This window comes from Opisthorchis viverrini, assembly GCF_000715545.1.
Source record: "Opisthorchis viverrini unplaced genomic scaffold opera_v5_69, whole genome shotgun sequence".
Lineage (NCBI taxonomy): Eukaryota > Metazoa > Platyhelminthes > Trematoda > Opisthorchiida > Opisthorchiidae > Opisthorchis > Opisthorchis viverrini.
In genome coordinates, this window is record NW_008751725.1 from 235,781 (window position 1) to 260,428 (window position 24,648).

The following is a 24,648-nucleotide window of genomic DNA, read 5'->3' on the forward strand; positions in this document are numbered from 1 at the left end:
CATAAGTAATTAGGTGACCATGGACCAGATTTGCTCCTTCGTTTTGAGTCTTTGGTACAAACATCTTTTTCCTTGTGCTGTTTGCATCCTGGATAGATTCATTCATTACACAAAAAGACCATGATGAAAGAGTCTTAACCCTGTGTGTTTACATTTCAGAAACCCACCCCGAACAGAATCGATACTAAGCGAACTTACGACTTTCCAACAAAGAGGCTTCTGCTCATGCGGGATTCGAAGGATCGATACCAACGCGGTACAGTCACTTTATTACTCGCGATTAAATTTGAATCTGTACCCCTACACAGTCTCTAGGTCCAAAAAGCTCCAGGAGAGAGACCCCTTTACTCAGGTTCTTTGATATTTCGTTTGATACAAACAACTTTTCAGAGACCGCTCTCAACTCTTAACAAAGGCCACGCCAAATGTCCCGGTGGAGAGACACCCCAGCGACTTGACGTTCATCCATTGAGTTGACGTATATTCCAACAACAAATAGGTGTAAGATGAAAGTTTTTACGGACCTCGGAGCATGAGTATTATCTGTATGGTAGATCACTCTCAAAATCACCCAGAAGAGTGCTTTGAAGTGAATCACTATGACCTCTTCTGACTGTTTCTTCTTCCTGAGTCTACGGCGCACCCAATCAAAACTAGTTTCGTTCTTCAGATGACCCCTCCTGCGGGAATGACTCTTTCTCATTCCTTCCACTCTGAAAAGACCGTATGAAGATATCAACAATCATGGCTTTAAAAAGAGCGATCTCCAAAAGTCGGACGTATAGAAGGAGAACATTGCACCTAAAATGCATTGGACAACCTAGAAAACCTTCAGGATTCTATGATATAGTTCCGGGACGCAGAACGAACAGATTCGATGGCCTAAGGACTTCTATCGCTTTTTACTTGAAATCCTCAGTTCTAAATGGAACAACGCATAAACAGGCGCAGCTATTATGTCATGATCTCCAACAACCTCGTTTTCAAATATGGTAGTCTGCACTTTTCGAAGATTGTTGTGGGAACCATTGAACTTATATTTTAGGGACGGTGTTTATTGATGACGCCGTTGCGGTTCCATTTACATATGAGCGTACATTGAGACATCTATCACTCACTGTACACAAATGTAACATCAGGAATACTATGGCCTCTTGAGATTGTTTTCTATATTGGAAATCTCTATGCCGAACTAGGAAATGGTGTTCATGAAAGCATGGGGACTAACGAGTAAATCGATCGAATTTTACTCCGTTAGCGCCTTTTTAGTTGATGCTTTCAGCGTACCGGCCTGTTTGAAGTGTGTCTCGGTGATAATCGTGAATGATACAAGTGGTCTTTATAAGCAGGAGATCGTTGCACTGGAAGCCGTTATGTCATTGCACCGACTTTGGTGTCTTGTTGCGCTGTTATTGTTGGTGCTACCGAAGCCAAGGTCTGTTCATCGTATTTGTTCCTGCTGTTGCCTCCAAAGAAGGATCGGCTCTATCTAGCGCTGATTAGGTCGTTGCACGTGGGTGTACTTTGTCCGGGAGACGAATATATGCTGCTTGTTTAAAATTCTGTTGCATGTACATCTCACCCAGTAGATTTCATAGGATTCACATTCAGTGAGTCATTAAACTGCTTGATTTATTTTGCTGATTATTGCTTGTGGAATATCATATTGTTTTCAAACACCGAATCGCTCGCGGAGCAACCATTGTGTGGGCAAAATCAAGTGCTTATAACCTGTTGATACTTATAACCACTTGGTTGATGAGCGCTTGACAAGCACAGCCCTAGTCGGTTGGCAAGAACCAGGTCACTGACACAACATTGCAAACAGTGGATGATGCATGCTTGAGTGAACTGCTAACACTCTGCTAAACATAGTGCTGGTGGCTTACTCACACATAGTTAGCTGAAACGTGTCCTGCCACATTAGCGAAATCGTGTTATTTCAGCTCAAACGACAATAATGTGGCAAGTTTCTACACTTTAGCATAACATGGGCGCTTCAAAATCAAGTGAAGTCATGTGAAAACTAATATACTCTGAGCAGTACCCAACTGTGTGAATTGGGTCTGTTTATTGTGCTCACAATTCGTTTAAAGTTCCAAGATTTTTATAGGTGTATTTTTCCCATCTGGAAAACGTTTTTTCGGTTTATTTTTATCGTCAGTTATTGTCTTTCCTCGTTTCGTTTCAATAGAAAATGGAATAGGGATGAGGATTGTTGGTGGACATATTCGATCTGATGGGCGTTTGGGTGCTTTTGTGGAAGAGATAGATCCAAGAGGGCCAGTCGATCAGCTACATGGAGAAATCCGTGAGGGTGAGTAAATGTGTGTCAAACATAGCGAGCTATCGGATTCATTATTACTGTATTATTCAGGTTATAATGTTCACGAGAAAAACTCAGGGGACGTTAGCCACTGGTACGTACATGATAGTGGGCTAGACCTTTCCAAGGGCACATACCCTTTTACTTCACCACAGGATTTTGTAACCATTTCACGCCAAAAAGCTTGTCGACTTCAATTATGGGAATGGAGGCATGGATATCTATTTTGCTCACCGCTAAATCGATCATTCCTATCCTAGGTTACCGCGCAGTTTCGTATCAAGCTGAATTTTCCACTTGAGATCACATCACAGTGGGACACTTAATAGAAGCTATGCGACCCGCTCCAAGCGATGAAGCATACGCGACCAAGGTTTCTAGATACTTGACCGGAGTCGCTGACAAAGCGGGTTGACAAAGTTTGCTTACAATTCTGCCTTCTTGAGCATTGTCTTTCCAAGGTCACCTGCTGCCAGGCTTTACGCACTGGAAAATACGCGGCCATTGATTTGCTGTCTGTAACAGGGAAATGGCTAAAGCCTGACCGTAACAATGGTCCTCAGATATCATCCAGTGACGAAATTAGCGTTTAACACGTATGGATGGAATTTACACCGGAGCAATAACATGCATTTCAGAGGAATGAAAGTTTTTCCAACGTACTCTGATTTGCAACTATTTGAAGCATGTTATGGATTAAACCTATCCATTCTACCGGTTTCAGTCATTTAAGGAAGAACAAATTTCCATACCCATAGCTCAGTCACTTTTACAGAGCGGACATTTCGGATAAGAGGTGAAACAAGAATTGACGAAATACACTCGTTTGCACACTAATTTGACTTTGATGGGAGACTCACCTGGGATCGAGCTGAGTCTCTCGATCATGGCGCTTTTAACGAGCGATTCAGCTAGATTCCAGATGAGTCTCCCGTCAAAAGCAAACTGATGTGCAAATGAGTGTAATTTTCTAATTTCTTACTACATAAGTTTAAGTAGGACACAATGTTGACGGAAACTCGGGTATTTTGCCTACTTGATGATCCCCAAAAAGGGCGAAACCAATCATGGGCTGTCGAAGAGTTTTCACTTGCACAATACGTCTGTAATAAGGGCTCTTCTGTTGGTGGGAAAACTCAGAATGGAAGAGCGACTGTTCTTTCACGTGAACAGCGGCTTTGTATGTTGGCAGAAACTTTTCTACCTACTTGTGCCGACTTTCGGCCTTCCGACACCAGTTATGGGTTATTAGCTTTTGATGGCAACCATGAAATTCCTCTCTAGATGTCCGGTTGATAACAACAGTCTTAAGAGCCAAACGAATCCAAAAATAAATTTTAAATAACTAAGCCAGACTTCAGTGGTCATAAGACATCATACTTCTCCGGCAACAACGTTAGCCTGAACATCTGTTATAGTGGAGTTGCGTTTGTGGTGGCAAGGAATTTCACGCTTCGGACGTCACCGATTGAAGCAATTTTATTCTTTCCTTGGTATCCGGTATTTTTTTTGAACTGCAGCTTTTTTGTCTATATACACAAAAACTCCGTCGGTGATGTGGGGATTTTCTGAAATTTTCATTTGGAATTTCATCCTGCAACTGAAGTCAAGCTGCGCTAAGAAGCCGAGAACCACTGTACATCTACTCTATCCTTATCGAGAATAAGAATCTCATTAAATTCCAGGGAATTTCAAACCCACGACCTTCGGGTTTTGACACTTAACCGCTCTGCCACGAGCAGCTGATCAGCATCAACTCGCATTTAGAAACTTCTTGGTGTCTTATGAGTCTCACTGCTGGTGGCTTTCAAAATGGCTTTTCAGCATAGATTGGCTTCAATCACAGCATGGAAACCCAGTAGCCAATAAAAACAGACCATTTCGTATATGGTTACCAGTTCTAGTTTCTTTTAATCAATAACAATGTAACAGATTTGTTTTAATGACTTCTTGTTTGTACGGAGTTTAGGCTGACCAGTCAGAAAAGGTCTCACTGTCTTTGGGTCTTAGAATGTTTCGCCAGAATCTCCTTATTTTTCTAAAAACCTTGTCGGAACTTGAGCCTTCCGATGTTGGTGAAGTCAGACATTGTTTTCTTTAAAAAGGCAAATGCAGAAAAAACTGGCTAAAGTGTGAGTTGAAATATTTCTGTTGACGAAGAGTGCTCGTCATATTTTCACTGTGAATTAATTTACCACGTTACATTATGAGTAATTAAAGGAGTGTAGAAACTAAGTTAATCCGGATATCCGTCCGATGAGAGAACATCTGAAATAGGGCGTTTCAAAGGCCACGACAAGCTACGGACTCTGATAACGTATTCATTGAAGCGTATTTCGATGAAGGTGGCCTTGACTGTGAGCACACGGGTTATGATCTAGTGAGTGGAACAAGCTAAAATGCGTTCTGCGGGTCGAATGTATGTCTGAAGTTCCGGAATAAGAGCAAATCGTCCGAGTTCACATAATTAATGCTAATTTATTCATTCCGGTTTATTGGTGTTCGTACGGAGAGAATGTTAGCCTCACTGGGTGGCGCTGTTTGGTCTGCTGGTATGTCACACTTCGTCAACTTCGACCGTACTGTCGACACTTAGACAACATTGCAACTAATCTGACCCACTTTAATTCATCGACAAAAACACGCAAGACTCTACACATTTAGTCATCAGGCTATCCGATTGCGAACTGCGCTCCGACAAAAATGCTGTTCACACTCTTTGCTTGCATCGAAACTCAGCAGGCCTTGAACGTTGTGCTGACCCAACGGGTGGCACATCTAACTTTTAGGATGACTCAAAAGCTAACGTGACCCAGGTTTGCGACCTCAGTTTTGTGTTGGGCTTCCCCTCATCTGTCCTTTAATTTAGTCTTCAGCGATTAGAGGAAACACCACTGAAATCTTTCAGTTACTGCTGAAGTGAGTTCTTAAATTTATGCGTATTGTCACCGATAGTTCATCTAAAATCATTTTGATATCGCCTAGTAAACGAGAGGGCATAATAAAAGCTTCTAAACTCGATCTATACAACTTTTTGGCTAGTTCCTGTATACTGATTTGAATTTAGCAAGACCATTGCAAAGAGCTGTAAATTTCGGTGCAGTATTTTACAGATATTGTCGAAAGATTAGATTCTCGATGTTAACACGTCATCCTGAGGACAAGCCCATCAGTTTTATCGGTTTTCGGTGGCCTGGTTGCACTGAAGACATTTTACAACGTAGACTTATGGTGTAGCATGGGTCTTGTATCACAAAAAAGGAATGATCGGTCCGGTCAACCTCTTTTACACAGAAATTAGAACCAGTCGGAGTTGATTAGCATAGTCAAAACAAAATGACTGAGTTCCAATATGTTTAATCTCCGAGCTATTTTGTGATTTCTACGTTTTGATGAGATGTACTGCAAGTGACTCTCTTCTGTGAGCTGTCTAAAGAGACCGATTAAAAGTCATTAATTGTGAAAGGTGGCTTCTCTTTTGAAAGATTTGGAATGTCAGTAGATTCCTCATTGAAATAAGCAGTGCTCTTTTTTCTGTGCTCTGTGGATTACATTGCCAGATGGGAACAGCTGTGCATCCCCACAAAGCGCCCGTTTCCCCATCATCACATGCCAAGACCGGAAGTAGATATCCACTGTTGTTTTTTTAACCACGTTTCGTGAAGCTCTCTTTCAGAAGGAATCAATATCAATAAACTTTTTAACCAACCAGAATGAAGCTTAGAATGAATAGTTTAGCAGCATTAGTTACATTTCAAAGTACGATTGAAGTAATTATGGTTGTGATAGCATTGAGTTGCCGCAAAAGGCCTTGATCAGTTGGTCAAGGTAATAACTTTGCGAATGAGCTTTTTACGACTAGCTTTCAACTCCTTGTTTGCATGCGTTACAACTCAGGTCTTACCTTTCGGCCTTTTGGGAGCGTCGGCAATGACTATGAGTGTATAGTGCGTGAACGGAGTTACACTACCTTTGAACAGAAATCATGCGATTCATACGCCCATAAATTTGGTCCCATGGGATGGTCACGTGATCGTTTCAACTGTGGTCGAAGCACTATGTGGGAATAGGGTTGAGAAAACTAGGCCGCCTTATTTGCCCCAGGTATTGTTTTTGGCTGTGCAATACTACTGTTTAGACTTTTCCTAGATGACTCAATAACTAATATCTTTCTACATGAAACTGGCCTTAAAACATTTGCCAGCCACAAAATGCATAGGTTTTTCATGTTTGTATCCTTGTTAACTTACTTTAGGTGATGAAATTCTGGAGTGGAACTCCATACCACTTGTAGACAAAACATTTGAGGAGGTGCAAGCCATCATCAACCAAGTTACGGAAGAGACGGAGTTTCTCGTAAGAGCGTAAGTTTGTTTGATTTTGTAAATTTATACATAGGTAACGTCATTCATTGTGAGGATCTACACAGGTTAGATTGGTGAATCTGTCCCCGAAAGACATTAGGTCATCTTTCTGAATCGATAAAGTTGCACAGAGGCACGATGCCGCTGAACTATATCGCGCTGGGTTTGTTTACTTTGTTCTCATTGTTCTCTGTTTATGGGGCGAGGCTTTGATGACTTTTAAGTCAAAAGCAATTAACTGGTCCCAAGTGAACTATGAATCAACGTCGACAATGAGACAGTGTTCCTGACACATATGAACTGCCGGACATAATGCGACTCTATTTTATTAGCACAATTGTGTTTTCTACATATAATCAAGGTTATTAATTTATTGTCAAACGCGTTGGCCCTCTGCATGCATTTTAAGTGCTTATTGAGTGAGGTTCACAGAGCCCCTCGTATACCTCACGGGTTTTTCCCTGCTTAGTTATCCCCACGGGATACGATAACAAGAAAATATCAGCGAGCTTAGGAACACCTCCTCCCGTTCAACCTGTTTTTTTCCCCGGGTCTACACCGGAAGCAGGGCGTTCGACCGTTTGCAGACAAGTCTCGACGCGGACGGCATGGGGCAATCCCGAGGCGACGAAGCAGGATGTAACAGACAGGTTCGGAGGCGGATGTCAAATGATCTTTTGAAAATGCGTGCACGTGTGAGGCATGCGTCCCAAGGGTACATGTTATAAAGCGAACGCAGACTTGAACTCATTGGCATATACTAGCCGATGGAGATAAAAATTTAATGGGATATCTTTTTTCGCTGGAATAATGCCATTCTTCGGCATTATATGCAGTAATCGGATTCAAGTCAAGGAACCACTCCTAGTTGATGAATTCCAAACAGAACGAGACCGACAGCAGGCTGTCTGAGGATTTTGAACAATCGTTCTATAATAATAATGCCAAAGGTATGCTTTTGTTCGACCGCACTAATGAAACAAGCCGTTGGCGTTCCAAAGGCTTCTGTGAACTATCACGTTTTATTCTCCCAAGTCTGTCTGGCAGCACCAAGACGATTTCGAACTGTTTCGATTTTACACACTTCTAGCAAAATTTTGTATTGCCAGTCCGCAAATCCGTTACTTAGTGGCATATCACCGAAAGTTTGAGTTATAGTCGAGCTTATCCTGTTGAGTGTAACAAAAAGCCTCTGAACTTTACGCAATGTAAACGGGTTTCTTCCTCAGGAAACCTGCCAAACAATACCGGTGTTCTTTGGTTCAGTTGGTTGGAATCTTTATTTTCTACTGAAATGAATATCCTGACCTATCCTCGGGAATCTGGTGGGCACCGGGATCACGCTCGAGCAAACAGACTGGTGGACAGGACACTCACTCGAACAAGTCTACCGTTTTTGCATTACCAATGGGGAGATATTAACAGAATTCCAATTCAGCGCTAACAGGCTCACGTAACCCGGGGGTGATTTTTCGGGTGGATTAAAAGGGATCAACTCACACATCTTCGCGTCGGAACGCTGTGACAACCATGCGGGTTTAGTTGAACGCTGTTAACTGTAGCTGACCTGAACGTGAGAATAAGCTCCTCTCGATGACTAAATAGCACAGAATTGTGCGCGTTGGTGAGAGGCTGTTAGTAACTGTTGTTCACAAGATTGTAAATGGTCAAAGGTTTTGTCCTGTCACATAAAGACTCGCATCTTCCTGAAGAAGTGTACAAAGATCGGGTGAGCACAGGTGAACGAAAGGCTTTCTTAGCTCTCAATCTCACGCAATTTTTGTAGCCATTCAGTAGACTTCGGGTTTGAGAATACCCCAGCTAGTCCGGTGTTTTCTTTCAAAACAAAAAAGAAATCGACGAGAACACTTTCAGTTCAATTCCGAACAACTCATTTTGAAGGAACATTGTGACTTTTGAAACATGGCAAACGAGCAACAACCGTTGTTCAATAAAAATGAAGATGGAAATGCATCTAAAAAGAAGTTGACGGGCTCTGCCGTCTAAAACTCTTCTTTTTTAATGGTTGTCGGTCACCATATTTGTCCGTCGCTTTTACACCCTCAGATGTACATCAAATTCATCGGTCTATGTATAATGCACTAAATTCCTTCAATGAGAGATCCTCAGAAACGGCCATTTCACAGGTAAGGACAGTGTCACATCCCCCCATGGACTCTGTTAACTTTCTTATCAGAGTTAGAGGTACCAGGATGGGTTTGATAACAGACAGGACAGGCATTTCGGTAAGGCCAAAATCTCTACTCTAGAGAGAAAATGCATCACAAAATGGAGGGCTTTAGTCATCTGATGTCTCTTGTTGTCCACTCTGTGTCAAGAACATGTTGTTAGTGACAATCTGTTCTGATAAAAAAAGGTAGGGGACTAGGTAGGAAACAGTGATTACCACTTGAAATGACCCTATTTGTTTCTGGCTCATTTGGTCGGACTTGTTGCCATGACCGACTATCTGAATCGACACACGATATCTGCGTTTGTCTGCGGTGCACGTGTGTGTGTGTGTGCGTGCGGCTAACAATTTTAAAAAAAGGTAGGGGACTAGGTAGGAAACAGTGATTACCACTTGAAATGACCCTATTTGTTTCTGGCTCATTTGGTCGGACTTGTTGCCATGACCGACTATCTGAATCGACACACGATATCTGCGTTTGTCTGCGGTGCACGTGTGTGTGTGTGTGCGTGCGGACTAACAATTTGGGACAAACGTGGTAGTTTTTGCCCCTGGGCTCTGTTGGAAGAAACGCACCTGAGCTTTACTCAAGACCCAAACCACGTTGATTATTTACTGTTTATTATTATTGATATTAGTATTAGGATATCCACAATGCAATCAGGACGACCGATGCACACCTCATTGGTAAGGTAACCACTACCAATGCTACCTCAGCCATTCACTGCGTACAAGTAGGATTTCGAGAGGTGGAAACTCAAAGGTCTGTTCAGTATTCTCTTGCAAGCCTTTCGAACACTAATGAGTCTTTCGTAAATACAAGGTATTGCAAAGCAGCTGTGGTCAGTGACTCTCTTCAGTAAAGTGCTTCCTGGGAGGGGTGAAGTCATGCACCTTCTCTACATTCCAGTTTCGTTGGTTGACATTATGATTGTATGAATGAATACACGTAAATGCAGAGACGTGCAGATGAAAGGGCCGCAAAAGCTGCAATAGTTGCCATACTTCAGCGGGAGATACCAACGAATTTATGACGTGGTATGTGATAAATCCAGTCCACGGCCACCACCGTGTTGCTTGTGGGATTCTCATCCCCTTATGACAGCCGCTGTGACCTGTTATTCACTGAAACCAATGAAGAATCAGCAGACAGAGCAATTTACTGGGGAAAAGACTGCCAAACACTGAGTCACATTTCTTGCTCAGATATCCGTACAATAATCTATTTTCATCCGAATTATACTCAGGTTTTTGTTAAATAGTAAGAGCCATTCTTGACAGAGCCCATCCGTGACACTCACTGGAAATACCTGAGGGAAATATACCATCATGATATAAATATACAGCGGCCGAAATTATCTAGAAAACAAGCACTTATGCTTTTAAAAAACTAAATGCAGTTTCGTGCACCTTTGCGCGTAGTCAAATTTAGTACGCTTAAGGCATGAACATAAATTTCTCTTGGGTTTTTCCACTCATATTGTTGACAAAACCCCTGAGCATCTCAGTAAAGACGTGTCTTTCAAGCAAAACAATTAGCGCTGTTGTGGGTCCATGACCGTCCATTTTGGTACACATGTACAGAGTAGGAACATCCCCCGAGCAGTTTCCCTACGTATGTGGAAAAAGCTTCCAGTTAATTCACTGCGGCTATCGACAATAGCTTGATTCCACCTGAAGAGAGAAGAAAGAGGAAAATTCATGCCAACGGGTAAAAAACCGAAGGTAGCACGGCCAAACCGAAGACATCGATCGTCCTATACCCCCCAAAATGGTTAACAGAGGGGCGCATAGAATAGGCTAGGAAGGAAAGCGGTATTTTGAGGAACATCGATTGCTTTTCAGGTTTATCCAAAAGAACAAATCAAAACGATCATGATTCAGTGATGTCACCAAGAATAAAGATAGATACACAATTCACAAACACTCGTCTTTCGTTGCGATGGACATAGTATTCTGAAGGGCAGTTGAATTGAATTTCTTCACCTGACGACAAGTATTGCAAAGTGGGACGTTATGTGTTTACCGGTAAACGGGAATATAGCACCTGGTCTATATGGTCTTCCTGTGGTCCTTTTTAAGAATGGAAGAGAAAAACTTGTACTTCCCCTGTCGCGACTGCCACAAAGCATTTGAAAGGTGACAGATGCACTTGGGAAAAGATGGTCTTTACTGTCATTCAAACGGGTAGTAGAACTGAATGTATGAATGATTTTGACATAATTTTGGAAGCCAATTTTTTCTGAATTCGCGAAGGCATCAAAGCAGGCACGTCAACACTCGTGAAAAGCAACATTCGAAGTACCAAAGAGGGTGTATCCAGGGCTCCAAGGCATTGACAATGCCCTTACTGTCTGATGACTCACGGAACACTGTGACATTCGCCTAAGATAAACAGTCTTCTTCTTCAGAGGTCTAAAAGCAACATTTGATCAATTCGGACGTCTTTCTTTTAGAAATGTACCAAACAGCTTCCTGAACCCTATAAGTGTGAGATTTAACAGTTCTCTTCAGTTCATCATTAGATATAGTGTTTTTCAGAGTTACTGATTACCATTGTTCTCGTTCAACTTTGTGATCGAACTAGATATAGAAAAAACCTTTGCAATTTCCACTTCCCCTCGCCGTGTTATTCTTCATGGCTAAACTTACTTTAGTGATTGATAGTATGCGAGTTAAATCGCGGTACTTGTGTCACATTCAGTCCTGGTAAACAGCCTTTCGATTCTTTCGCGATAAACAACATTGAGCATGCTTTGATGTTTTTCAGTCCTCCGTCACATTCCCAGTGACAAGTGGTTAACGCTTTTGCCAACAATCCATTGATTACTTACTATTGATTGCTTGATTGCAAGTGTCCGCATTTTGTATGAGTGGAAAACCCTGAGACTGATAGACAAACAGTGAGGTTGTTTTACAATTGGCCTCATCGCTTGGACAAAGTGACTAATCAACTACTCTCCTTACTGGGACATATGAGTCCCACATTAAATGCAAACCACTCATATTATATCTGCTCGGGATCAGCTTCATTAAAAACATGAGGTATATTTTTATGACGTGCTGATTAAAGTTTCGGTCTGAAAAATACGGAAAACTTCCCCAAAAACGGTCATGGGTGAGATCGGTCAAAAACGACGCTCATAGATTTGGCATGAACTGAACACTATCCTGCCTTTTGGCCCGAGAACAGCTTAGTCACTGAGGAGAAGGAGGAGGTGATTGTCACCGGAAAGTTAGGATCACAGTCCCTGAAAGTCCTAGCAGAGTCTGATAAGAACCAATCTCTAAGGTGTGGGATTGCTGTTGAAGCAGAGTTTGCTGGATGAAGGTTATATGTACATTTCGATTGCCAATGCTCGTTTGAGGTTTGCTGTGTGGAAAAGTCTGAGACAAATTAGCATGACCTTTATGTACGAGTCTAGTTCCAGTTGTGCCTCCATATCGCAAGAGCGTGAATTTTCCCAAAAGCTGGATTAACAAGTGGAATTTCTGAACCAGGTTACTGGGAGGACAATCGTCGTGTGCGTACATTTTGAGAGTAACTTTTCCAAATTACACGAAAGTGTATCCTGAACTAGTCAGGTTGATACATCTTGATATTCCATAGAACTTCCTCGAAGGTCCACCTGACTTGCCTTTAGCTTTACTCCCGTGGCACATTCGGACAAAGAGGGTTGGTACCATTTGGGTGCAAGCTAATTGGCATCCTCCGGTACGATGCTTTAATGTGCGATATAAATGGTATCCCAGTGAAAGGCAAGTTTATGACTGGATCGAAAACAAGGCCAGGATTGTGTTCTGAATACGGAACAAGGAGTCATATGCAAGATGAGCCAGAATATCAAGACAGAGTGAAATCTTCGGAAGCATTCTTTCACTTGTAAATTATGTTTGATCAAATGGTCTATGCAGACGAGGTAGATTTACGAAGATGGTAGCAGAACCGTAGAATGTGAAGACAACTGCCAGTCGGTTATCATCCCATCCAAGAGTGGTTAAGTGCCAGCAGTTGTGGACAAACGGCGCATCCAATTAAGCCTTGCAGGCAGACGCCCCTTTGTGAATGTCCAACCGAAGTGGGACGGAAACTTACTCGTTGTTATACTCTACCTGAAAGAATGTAATGTTCAAACCGGAAAGAACGGTTGCTTATAACGACAGGAACGAAAGATTGATACCTCATCCGAAAAGCAAACATTTTCCAGAATTTTGTAAAGGCTAAATATCGTTTCACATGATGTCGTCAGGCTTTTGAAATGTACCGGCTGCTCTCAGAATGACAGGCTCAAAGCCTAGGCTGTATTGACTTGTGGCACACGGCACCACAAAGCAAGAATACTATCGCTTTAACTATCTTCTATTAGCTGTCATGTGTCCCTATATTCATTTGCCATCTTCAGACGCAAAGACGAGCCTCAGATTACCTCCAGGCAGCCATGGGAGCGTTCCTTTCCTGAGGATGATGCAAGAAATGAAAACAAACATATGATGCGTAAGTTTTCGATGTTATTGTGAAAATGAAAGCTGCTCGTCCTTTCAGAGAAGCAGTGATTATTCAATGTTTTATGCACCGACCACTACGTAGTCAAGCTGCGTCCATCAGCGAAATGCACCCCAGCTGCAAATGACTCTTGTAGTAACGGGAGACTCATCTTTATCTCACGTTCATGGTATTTTTTTCAACAAAATGGGCTCCAAAAGGAGTAAATTCAGTTGAAGAACATAGTCGAAATCAAATGAGTGAATGAGTGCACGCCGCCAATCATATATGTTCTTGTGCTCAAGACTGATGGAAATTCGGGGATCACTCCACACCCAATTGATGAGATTCAAGAAAGGCCGGCAGTTGGCTGTCGGAGAGTTTCAGACAGACTAGTGAGCCAAGTTATCGCGTCTAACAGGGTTCATGTGAAACAATAGTCTACCAATGTATTGGAAAACGATACATTTTGGGTCGGGCTGTCTGAAGTCCGTGGTTGATTTCAATTAAAAAACAAGGTAAATCGAACGAGAACTGGGTCGGGTCAAAACGCGCACTACAACGACCGCCTTTTGAGGTACCGGTGCCACCTAGTGCAAGGCAATAGAAGTATCCCCGAAGTTCGACTGTTACAAGCAATCACTCTGAAAATCAGTTTCTCCATCTTGGATTTTGTCTTGAAGCTTTGTCAAAAACCTCCCACTTCGAATCATACGAGGCTGTGGCAGTCTTTCACAGCAGCACTCTGGTGATATGCCGACTTGATTTGAAATTCTCAGTTTTCCTAACTACTAGTTTTTCTTTACTTTGAACTCTGCACGCCTGTTGTAAGGAAGGCACAACAGTCGGCCATGTTTTTGTCCGAATTTTTCAAGTACATTAGCCTCAAATAGCTTGGTCCGATATGAAGCGATGATGTAACTACCTGAAACTTCACTGGCTAGTCACAACTCACGTTTGAAATTGGCGATGAATTCATTATTGATAGCTGGACGGGCTTTATAAAACATGATTGCAAAAAGACAACAAGGTGATAAAATCACAGTGATACTGCGTTAACCCGTGGTGGTATGACCCGTATGCCAAGTTGCATACAAGTGTTGCAAGAATAACTGACACACGTATAAAACTGAAGAAATGCTAGTGAAATAAAACCGGTGAATATTCATGGCTGCAATCGTTATAAATGATCCAGACGTTTTGAAGCTGTTCTCCGTAAAGATCAGGGATCTCAGCGTCATACGATTTTTCCACGTTTCCAAACTTGTCATTAATCTCACTGTGTCCCTTCTAGCAAGATAGATCGTTACATGCATACAAGTTCAGAAACATAAGAGTCATCCCACTTAGTTTGCTGGGCACCCCCACCATATGATCTAGTTAGACCGTAACCTCGATATTCTGCTCTTGTGCGAGTATGCATGTGTAACAGACCTATCGTGGTGGGCACTTTGTTTTGGCAATCAGCCAGTAGTACTTAGTCACAAAACTGGCATTCTATGACCCGGAGATGTTGATTATAGTTTATTCTCAACGGCTTTCCGGGAGCAGCTTAATTCACGTGACCTAGGAAGTTTTTTCGCATGTGTCTTACAAATGATCGCTAAACGTAACAGAAAAAACAGGCTAGCTCACAGATCTGATCGCATGAAGCGACCTTTTCGAGGGATATAAGCTCAAAAGCAATCTGTGTACGGTCCGGGGGATTGATCTTTCAACAATCGGAATTTCCCACTTAACTTAGTGGGTTCCACGGAAAGTCACTGTTCAAGGGGTAGTTTCACAAAAGGAAGAAGGAAAGGATCCTCTGACGCATGAGCTGATTAGTTGGGGTCATGGGGAATCAGGTGACCAGTGGCTACGCCACCGCATGAAGAACTGTCCCAGTAGTGAATCGGTCATGGGTGGAATTGACCCCGACGTTACTGGTATATGATGAGTCATCCTTTGTGAACTCATCAGTCATCATTTAGGGCTGCATCTGTAGACTTGCGGAAAAACTAGTATACTATACTATACTATATTATACTATACTATATTTACATTACATTATACTATATATGCTACTATGCTACTATACTATACTATCTTTTGCACCAGGGAATAAATAGATTCGTTGTCACACAGATCGTCTGGGCATTTGAACACCCGTGACCTGCCATCCATATCGTCCAAACTGATGTGTTGGGAAACGTAGCTCAACATTGCATGAAAACGTGTGATTGATGCTCTTAGGGTTCATTGGACGGGCAAAGGGGAACTGACGGTTTCACAAAATCACTGTCATAGTAAATTTGAAGGAGACTGTTCTTAGCGACAGTCAGTTGCCGAGTAGACTGTTGTGAACTGATTGTTGGTCACTGGTCCTCGTAGGGAGCCCGGCAAGCCCCGAACCATGATTTAGAAATTTGATTTTGTTATTCCCATTAGTATGATCAGATTCTGGAACCCTGGCGGAGGCATAAATTCTAACGGATCACCGGTAGATTAGATGCCTGATCAGACCAACGACTAATCACAATGAAGCTACATTTNCTGGTATATGATGAGTCATCCTTTGTGAACTCATCAGTCCTGCCTTAGTTAGGATGTTATTCAAATATGAATTGTCGATAGCATCTGAAAATTTGAAAGAACATTTCTGTCATGATATTCATGTTATAAAATGTGCTGTAGATGTCCAGTGTTCTGTTTCATCTTTCCATTTCCTAGAACGTGTAGATGCATTGTGCCACCACCATGCTGCTCAACAGGCATTGATGGGTATGCAGCAACGCCCAACCTGTCCTCATATGCAAACACACTTCCAAGCACTACCACCCATAGAACAATGTGTCCACTCTCATACGGCAAGTACTACGGCGCAACAGTCACGAGGTCAATGCAGTTCCTCCACTGGTTCTGAATCTGCCCACTCTTCAGAGCGAAAGTCATCGGGGCGACAGCCGGTATCCATCACTGTGACCGAAGTGACAAGTCGCCCGGAAAGCGAATTGTATAAACAAAACAGTTTTGAGTCGCAACGGACCTCAACACATGAGAGAACAATGTCTCCCACGGTTGATGGAAGAGGCCAAGAAGAATTGCAGTCACCAACAAGCAGTCGCTCCCCGACGGAACGTAAAAAGGGACGACTCGGTTCACTTACGGTTAGCATGGGTCTCGAACTTTGATTATCTTGTTGACAGTTATTAGCCATTACGCAGACGGTAGTCAACTAGTCCAAGTATTACAAACCTCTTGGCTTCCCTTTGAAGCTGGAATTAGGGGCCCTATTGATATATGCAAGAACATTCACGTCGTCATTTTTTGGAATGACTGACTAGTAGAGATCAGAAGTTGTTGTGTTCCTGAAAAATAATTTGACGGTTAGCGAAATACATTCATTTGCATACCTATTTGGTTTCGACGAGAGACTCACTTGGAACCCAGCTGAATCTCTCGTTTATGATGTTCCCAAGCCCATCTGATGAGCTCCAAGAAAGGTGACACTGGTTAATCGTCTAAAGAGGAATGTTCGAACGAAAAGAATGCCCTTAAAACGGCAGGAAAATGGTGCACTGATAATACGTCCTGCATTAAAGTCAGATTAAACGACATGTAGGAATTTTTTGTTTCACTTAAACCCTACTTTTTTCCTTGGCTTTTATTGAATGAAGCTCTGAACATCTTTCACTTTGCAACTTGCAGTGAAGTGATCCGGGCAAGTTCCGGCTTGGATTATGTGACAGGTATTCTTATTCCAGTTTTACAGGTAACAGTTCAATCCCCAGAAGTGAGGACCCCTCAGAAGTAAACATCACTCTTTAAATGCACATATAAGTAACAGAATAGTGTAGAAAATACGACTGCGATTCGAATATTGAATCACAGATGTTCATAAATTTTCACATAGGCTGTTGTCTTCATGAGAGCCAAGTCGTTTGCACATTTCTGATAGTTAATCTTTTGTAAAGGTAATCCTTCCTGGATTAATTATGAGCATCAGATAAGCAGCAGATAAGCCAGCACATAGGTTGTGCTGGCTTGGCCACGTGCTGCGTATGCCAGTGGACCGACTTCCTCGAAGGGCTCTTTTTGCACATCCACGTGAAGTGTGGAAGAGAGCCAGAGGCGGTCAAACAATGACTTGGCAGCGGAGTATGAAAGCACTTATTAGCAAACTCAGCTGCGCTGGTCACTGCCGTCTTCCGGGTCGGGGACCCCGAGACGGGCTACATCAATGACTAGATACATTGTCAGACATGGTCCAGTCGCGCCCTCAATGGCGCTTGTGCATCTAAGCTATTGCCTTCAATGCATAGCTCTTTTTCCAACCCTCACTTGACAGCCCACTGACAATGCTAGATTTATGCAACAATTTATCAGCTCCCACCTGCAATGCGCACCTACCTACCCCCCCCCCAAATCATCGGTGAACAAAACTGCGGCAGCTACAACCACTGTACGACGAGTACGCGGTAATTACAGCTGACAATGATGATTACAGCTGATGTTTATGATGATTATGATGATCAGATAAGCCACTAACAGACCAGAATCTTAAAGACGCAGATGTGTTCAAAAGTTCATTTCTGGTTCATTTCATTCCTTGATTTTCCTGTCATTTACAAGTGTTGAAAAAGGGTTGGAAACACATGAAAACGTCAAATACCTGTGAAACAGTTTAACAGCAATCGTAACGTAGCCATCTAGTTTATCATTCTTAGTGAGAAATTCGACCACCAACAAATGAGCAGTCTCCTTTCTCAGTTTACTACTGTTCGGTTGGCTAGTTTAATATAATTTTCATTGAATTGTTTCAGAACAGGGACGACAAAACCGAGGACATTCCAGAAGAATTCGGAGAAATCGAGGTAGGCTTTCAATTTTTTCGTAAATTTGTTACCTTTATGTGTCACTCATACATGGGGTTAAAATAGGAGAGTGAGGTGGAGTATTTGTGGTTGGTATGATGTCCAAGTCTGTGACATTATTTAATTTAGGGAGTGGTGATGTTACCATGGTTTCGCTACTAAATAGTGCGGTTCACACGCGAGCTTGCAAACAGGCATGAGGTTTGTTACAGTACGCTTAGTTTTACACCCACTGTGAATTCCAATTGTCAAATCACTTCAGAAATACAGGATTTGGATACCTTGTCTCCACTAACTGTCTACTGCATAAGGTTGAACAGTATTCAGCGATGACTCATTTTCTGTACAATGGGGGAAAACCTGCTAGTGGCTCACCTAGCCATCAAATTAAGTTAATATCTAGTTGGTACCTTAGAGGAAGCCTCTTATACACGTGAAGGTTTTACGCTTCCTGTGAAATTAAGGGTGATATTTGTAATCGAATAAGCAACAGTAATCCCTAGCTTTTCCGAGCAAGCTTTCGTCCTTGTCAGCAAGTTCGTCTTCTGCCTGAGTTGGTGATCCGATTCGTGTCGAAGTCTATTGACTACAACTAATCGCTCACAAAGTTTTTCATTCAGTTGATAGTGTGCGGACATCTGGAAATTGTGACATGTCTTGTCTTATAAGTAAAGTTACTCTATGCTGAAAGCTCAGAAACACTGTACTGTTGTTTCACACATATTAGAAGTTATGAACAGTGCACACCTCACAAATCTCCGGGTTGATTCGAACCCGGTTAGTAGTTGAAGATCAGCGGCCAATTAGCATTTGGACGAACTCACACTCTGGCAAAATATAGCGTCACTCGTTCTTTCATCCCGAAAGTCATATCACGTGGCCACCTGTTGACTGGCTTCTCTGGTAACGAGTTCTCATATGGAAAGTCCACACGCCGTATGAATTAGTTTGTATTCCCAGCGGGTCTAATATGGAGGGGGTTGTGGGTTCAGCAATCTCAGGAAGTTAATCAGATCATTTGAATAAGTAAGAGACAGATAATCAGTTTTTCTCGGTTTGCCTGACAAGTTGGATGTTCTGAAAAGTTCACGACTCTCCAGGTTTCATTTTAGTTTATGAGAGACACTTATCACACCACCACACAACTTTCAGCCTTCCACCAAAGCCATCAGAACGATCAGTGTCTATTCTGTGTGGTACAAAGGTTGATTCAGCAGGCAAGGTGTGCAACGGATGGCCTTGAGAGAGCTAAGTCTACTGCTGGTTTTGTTGCTTGCGACTAATCAACTGCAAGTCAGCCACAACAGAAGAAGGACAATGTTGTGTATCGGGAATATGTCGCAATACTACCCCAAAATGCGTCAAACCACCGTGCCAGTATCCCTGGATATTTCATTCTGCACGTAACGAGACAAGAACTAGGTTGCATAAAAACTTCTCAGTGGTGGCTGATGCCTGTCAACAAAAACTATTCCTTAGACTTCACTCTAGATAACCAAGAGTTGAATCACTCACCAGCGGCGGAACTACTTTGCAGAAATTGAGAAATTGGGGACACTCTTCGATTGTCCCACATAAAAGGATGTCCCACATAAAGCATAACTTACTCTCAGCCAGTTCGACTAGAAACTACAGAAGTATTATTCAATGGGCAAGTTTAGTAAGAAAGCGGCCACCTCTGATATCAGGTGAATTAGCTGCCTTCAAGCCAGAATAGTTTCACCAGGAAGTGGTCAGTATTTTCAGGTTAGGGCATTAAATCAAAGCATTAATCAACTTCTGTCGATGGCGAGAAAAAGCCGATTATTATCGGGTACATATGTTGGGACAAAGTTAGGTAACGCAGAGCTTCCGTAAAATTCAAGTTCCAAAGATTTGTTATGATGGTTTCTGATAAATTCAGGTGCGGGAATTTTACTACTTGATGAATAGTCCTGATGCTGTTCTCCTAGAGGTAGGTGCCATTCATCGTCATTTTCATGCCCTAAGCTTGCGGTAAAATGTTCCAAAACAGTCGTATATCATTCAACAAGGTAGAGTCAATAATGTCTGTTGCTGAGTCTTGATCCGGCGACTCTTCTTTACGCGTTCCTTGTAGCCAACACTCATTACAAGAGCTGGATAAAATAGTTCACCGGGTCCGTAACAGTGTGTTACAGTCCAGTAATGTGTAACCGAACTAAACTTATTGGTTCATCTTCAGTTGACTTGTCAGTGTGAACTTTTTTTTGCACCACTTGGCTGTTGTGCAGCTCTCATTTGGAATGATACGATGTGTGACAAGGGGTTTCTATACTCGTATATTGCTTTTCTGACCTCGTCCAGAGTCCTTTTAAACAGGGCAACTATGCACTGGATTTTGCAATGTGCTTACGCCCAAGAGTAGCTCAAATTTCGTTGTTTAATGGCTGATTATCCTCTTACTCCAAGTTGTTCAGTTGAGCCAAATACATAATGATAATTTGCACGTGATGTTCATGAAAGGGGCGTTGACACGAATACTATTTCCAAGTCCTTCAATAGTGCACATCAAACATTTTGAATCAGCCGCACTTATTTGTAGAACTTAGTGCTCACCGACAATGCTTTAAAAAAGTTTGGGGTAGTGGATAGTGATCTGCCGATGCTAAGACTATATACTGCTGCTTGGCTAGCGGGTTTAGCTTTTTGCAGAATGATGTTTCCATTAAACATAAGGTGTGCAATAGAACATCTGGGGTACACGAGAAAATTCAGAGTAGCGCCCTTTGTGATGTGTGACCTCATTTAGGAATTCCAACTCTCTCCCGCTGTATGGAACGTTGGACTAGAATGTGTAATATAATGCAATGCCATCGGTCGAAGATTTCCCTCTGGTCGAACGGAGACGGTTCGTCACTTACCAAGATTATATAACCTGATTGCGTCCTCCCTATTGAGAGGAGTTCTACTCTCGAGGAAGAACGCTTTCTCACAACAGCTTTCAGTTGTGGAATTAAAAGTTCCACGAAGATGCGACATAAACTGGTGGAAGAAAACTTAATTAACTTGAAAGGATTTGATGTTATTTGTGGTCAACATTCTACTGTGCGTTTCTGAGATTTGATGGTGCATAATTTCGCAACCGTGCTTTCACTTTTCTCCCCACAGCTGATTCTAACATTTGATGATTTCGACCAAAGTTTGACTGTGCATGTGTCACGCGCACGTGGCTTACCTCCGATGGATCTCAACGGTCTGGCTGATCCGTTTGTGAAGGTTCGACTCCATCCGGACCCAACAGAAGAGTATGTTTCTTTATCTCGTTGGCCAGTTAGATGTCAACTGGTTAGGCTTTGGAGATAAACACGAGGATACAACCTCACGTTTGTCCACACTTCATCCGTATTATGGCCGTTAGTTACTCGGAGGTTATCATTACAAGTGTCACTCAACTAGAGCAGTGTAGTTTTTTCGAGAGAGGCCCTTAAAGAGTCCGGTCTAATTGGTATTTGAAGAATTATCAACCTACTACTATAAGAGTACTACAACCGTTAAAATCTCCCAAGATGCTCGTTGTGCGAGCAGGAAATACGAAATTCTCACTACTTACAAATGAGCATGTAAAGCCGAAGCAATTTTTTACTCAGTGTAGGGCATTTGGCAAGGTATTTTTTCTGTATTGATTGTGATAGCTACTCTTTATCGGTGTATAAACAGCAAACTCAAAATTTTATTTATGATGAAAGGTCGTCGTTGTCGCATGTACTCAGTCGTACTGGGATTCGAATTTTGACCAAACGACTAATAAACAATCGTGTGCATCCTTTTACGGCTCTTGTTATTTGTGCATGCATTATCTCCTTGAAGAGTCTGAGCAGTATGCACCTGTGTGTGCATTCCGTTTGTAGGTCTGCAACCGATCGTCGCTGCACCGTTACTGATCAGTAGACCCATGGACACTTGAACCCTGTCAATGTTGAGCAGTCAGGAGGTTTTGAGGATTATTGCAAGGTCTAAACTGTGGTCAGTATATGCCGAAGTCTGATAAGCACTGTACTATTTCGTCGCTGTTGGCAGTCGGCGATTTTAACTTAGTTGTATGGAAATTCGAGCCCCCAACCCTCCAGATAGTGATTTCACACGACACGATTTTGTCACGAATAGCTGATCAGTGGGGTTATTGACTTTTATTTCGACCAAATGCAGAGTGACCCATAGCCCACACAGCTCACCCAAACTAATACAGTGATGGCTGCTTCCTAGGGACTTCACAGGCCAAACGTCCACGCAGTTTATGGGGTTGTCCTATCCGCTCTAATTAGGCAGACGCAAGTCTACTTGGAGACTCGTAAGATATGCTGATGAGATTCGACAGGGATAAAACTATCGAGTGATTCTCGGCTAATCAGCATCCAGTAACTTTGCCTGCAGTATAAATTTCATTTAAAAATTACGGGCAGTTGTATGGTTTGGTGAATACTTCTACGCTGTTCACTTTGAATTCTGATGTGGCTGCGTGTGTTGGTCAACATTAAAGCGGAACCTCTCGAATCCCGCTTCAATCACATTGTAACTTCCCGGTCATGCACACCTGTTAGCTCTACAAAGCAGGGCCCCAATTGTTTGACACGCAATTCTATGGTGCTGTTGTCTACACCATTCGGTGGGGTACCAAAATCAGACGACTTTAATAATTTGTTTACCATTCCTCAAACTGAAAAAGCAACATTCACAGTAGGACAACAAGAATGTTACTGTTTCACACTCACACTTTCGGGAAATGTTTGCCGATCTTTCCGGATGTTTGCGAACTGCGCATCGCTTGATAAACGAATTGTGAATTGTTTCTATTTTTAATTGATTGCATTGTTTGAGATTGATAAGTTAAACGTACGACATAGACATGGATGTTCTACTTTCCTGGTATCGTGCAGTATTCAAATAGGTTATAAATAATGAGTTCCCTCCTCTGTAGCTATCCACATCAGCCGCAAGTGATATTCTATAGCATCCATTCTTTTTTCCAGCACAGAGACAGTGCTGAACACAATCACTTGACCGTCCGAGTCTAATAGGTGAAATTTTACCAGGTTGCGTTTCCAGACACAACATAGTCACATAGACGAAAACACCGAGAATCGTCAATTTAACGTAGTTCTTGTGGTCTCATCATGACTTTTATTTGACCTCTACGGACAAAAGACTCGGCCACCATTTATTTGAGAATCCCGTTCTTGCCATCTAATTTATTGCCCGAGCAGGAGAGGTAACTGGTTGGATTCCGGGGACTAGGCCTACGAGGGAGAGAACTGGTGTAAGGATGGAAGCCGCGGAGTCGTTTAAAACACCAACTCTACGGACAAAAGACTCGGCCACCATTTATTTGAGAATCCCGTTCTTGCCATCTAATTTATTGCCCGAGCAGGAGAGGTAACTGGTTGGATTCCGGGGACTAGGCCTACGAGGGAGAGAACTGGTGTAAGGATGGAAGCCGCGGAGTCGTTTATTAGCAAACACCAACCAAATAATTACAAACTATTGGACAAGAGAGTTAACATCTTATATGCGCCGTTTTTTTTAAACTGAACATCCTCCTGCGTCTTCCTGGACTTTCGTGGATATTCATTGACTATCACGCAATTGTAAACGAGCGCGCAAAGCATTTCCACAAATTCCGTAATAAACCCCACTTTCCATTAGACAAGAGGCGGAGTTATGATAAAACCCCGCACTACTCACATGCCTCATCAGTACTATCCAACGTTGCCCGGGTAGTGGGCTGAAGTAGAGTTTTCGGCAACCTATCGTCAACTATCTTTGTGTCAAGAAACATAATTCGATAGCTTAAATACTGTCCCAACCGAAATATGAAGGGCCTGTGTGTATCACATTTGGCTGAAGGTGATTATAAATAACTGGTTCAGCTGCCACTCACTTCAGTCACCAGTTAGATGAATATGTGACTTAACCAACCTCGTTTTTTCTGAATTGTTAAGATCAAGAAGTCGACAGACCGAAAATTTTGATTTTCGTCAAACACAACTCCATATCAAGCTCTTGGTGCACATAGTGCTTAGTATTTTGGATGTGTGAAGACTGATTCCCTGTTAGTAGTTGAACCGCTTTTTCGAAACGGTAGGGCTGATTTAACAGGAAGACCGCACACCGCTCTGCAACAGTCGAATGCCGCTGAAGCGAAATTTTATTGGCAAACTTATTTGGGATATTCACGAATAGAATAATTTGACTGATAATCAACAGTGTATTAAACTCCCCGTCAGATATCTTGGCCTATCAGTTTTTTGGTGTGAAGGCCATCTGCTGCGTAGTTTGATGGTTTTGCATTAGTATCTGTTAATTCAAACACTTTTAGACCATCGTCTCCTCGCAATTCCAAGCATGGTCTGTGCCCACGGGGCAGAGTAGTGAGTGCACCAGATATGTAGTCTGAATAACTCTGCAAGTCC

At 42.4% G+C, this 24,648-nt stretch overlaps 1 protein-coding gene across 1 annotated transcript in view; it reads left to right on the forward strand.

Moving 5' to 3' along the window:
- T265_04273 (hypothetical protein) overlaps positions 1-24,648 on the forward strand; it is a gene marked incomplete at both ends in the record, with an annotated part of 60,587 nt that overhangs the window by 22,516 nt on the left and 13,423 nt on the right. Inside the window, 7 exons of the mRNA XM_009168972.1 lie at positions 160-256; positions 2,195-2,317; positions 6,582-6,690; positions 13,285-13,376; positions 16,077-16,513; positions 18,170-18,220; positions 21,350-21,486. Of these exons, the coding sequence (XP_009167236.1) occupies positions 160-256; positions 2,195-2,317; positions 6,582-6,690; positions 13,285-13,376; positions 16,077-16,513; positions 18,170-18,220; positions 21,350-21,486 (1,046 nt within the window). The remainder of the gene's footprint in view (positions 1-159; positions 257-2,194; positions 2,318-6,581; positions 6,691-13,284; positions 13,377-16,076; positions 16,514-18,169; positions 18,221-21,349; positions 21,487-24,648) is intronic.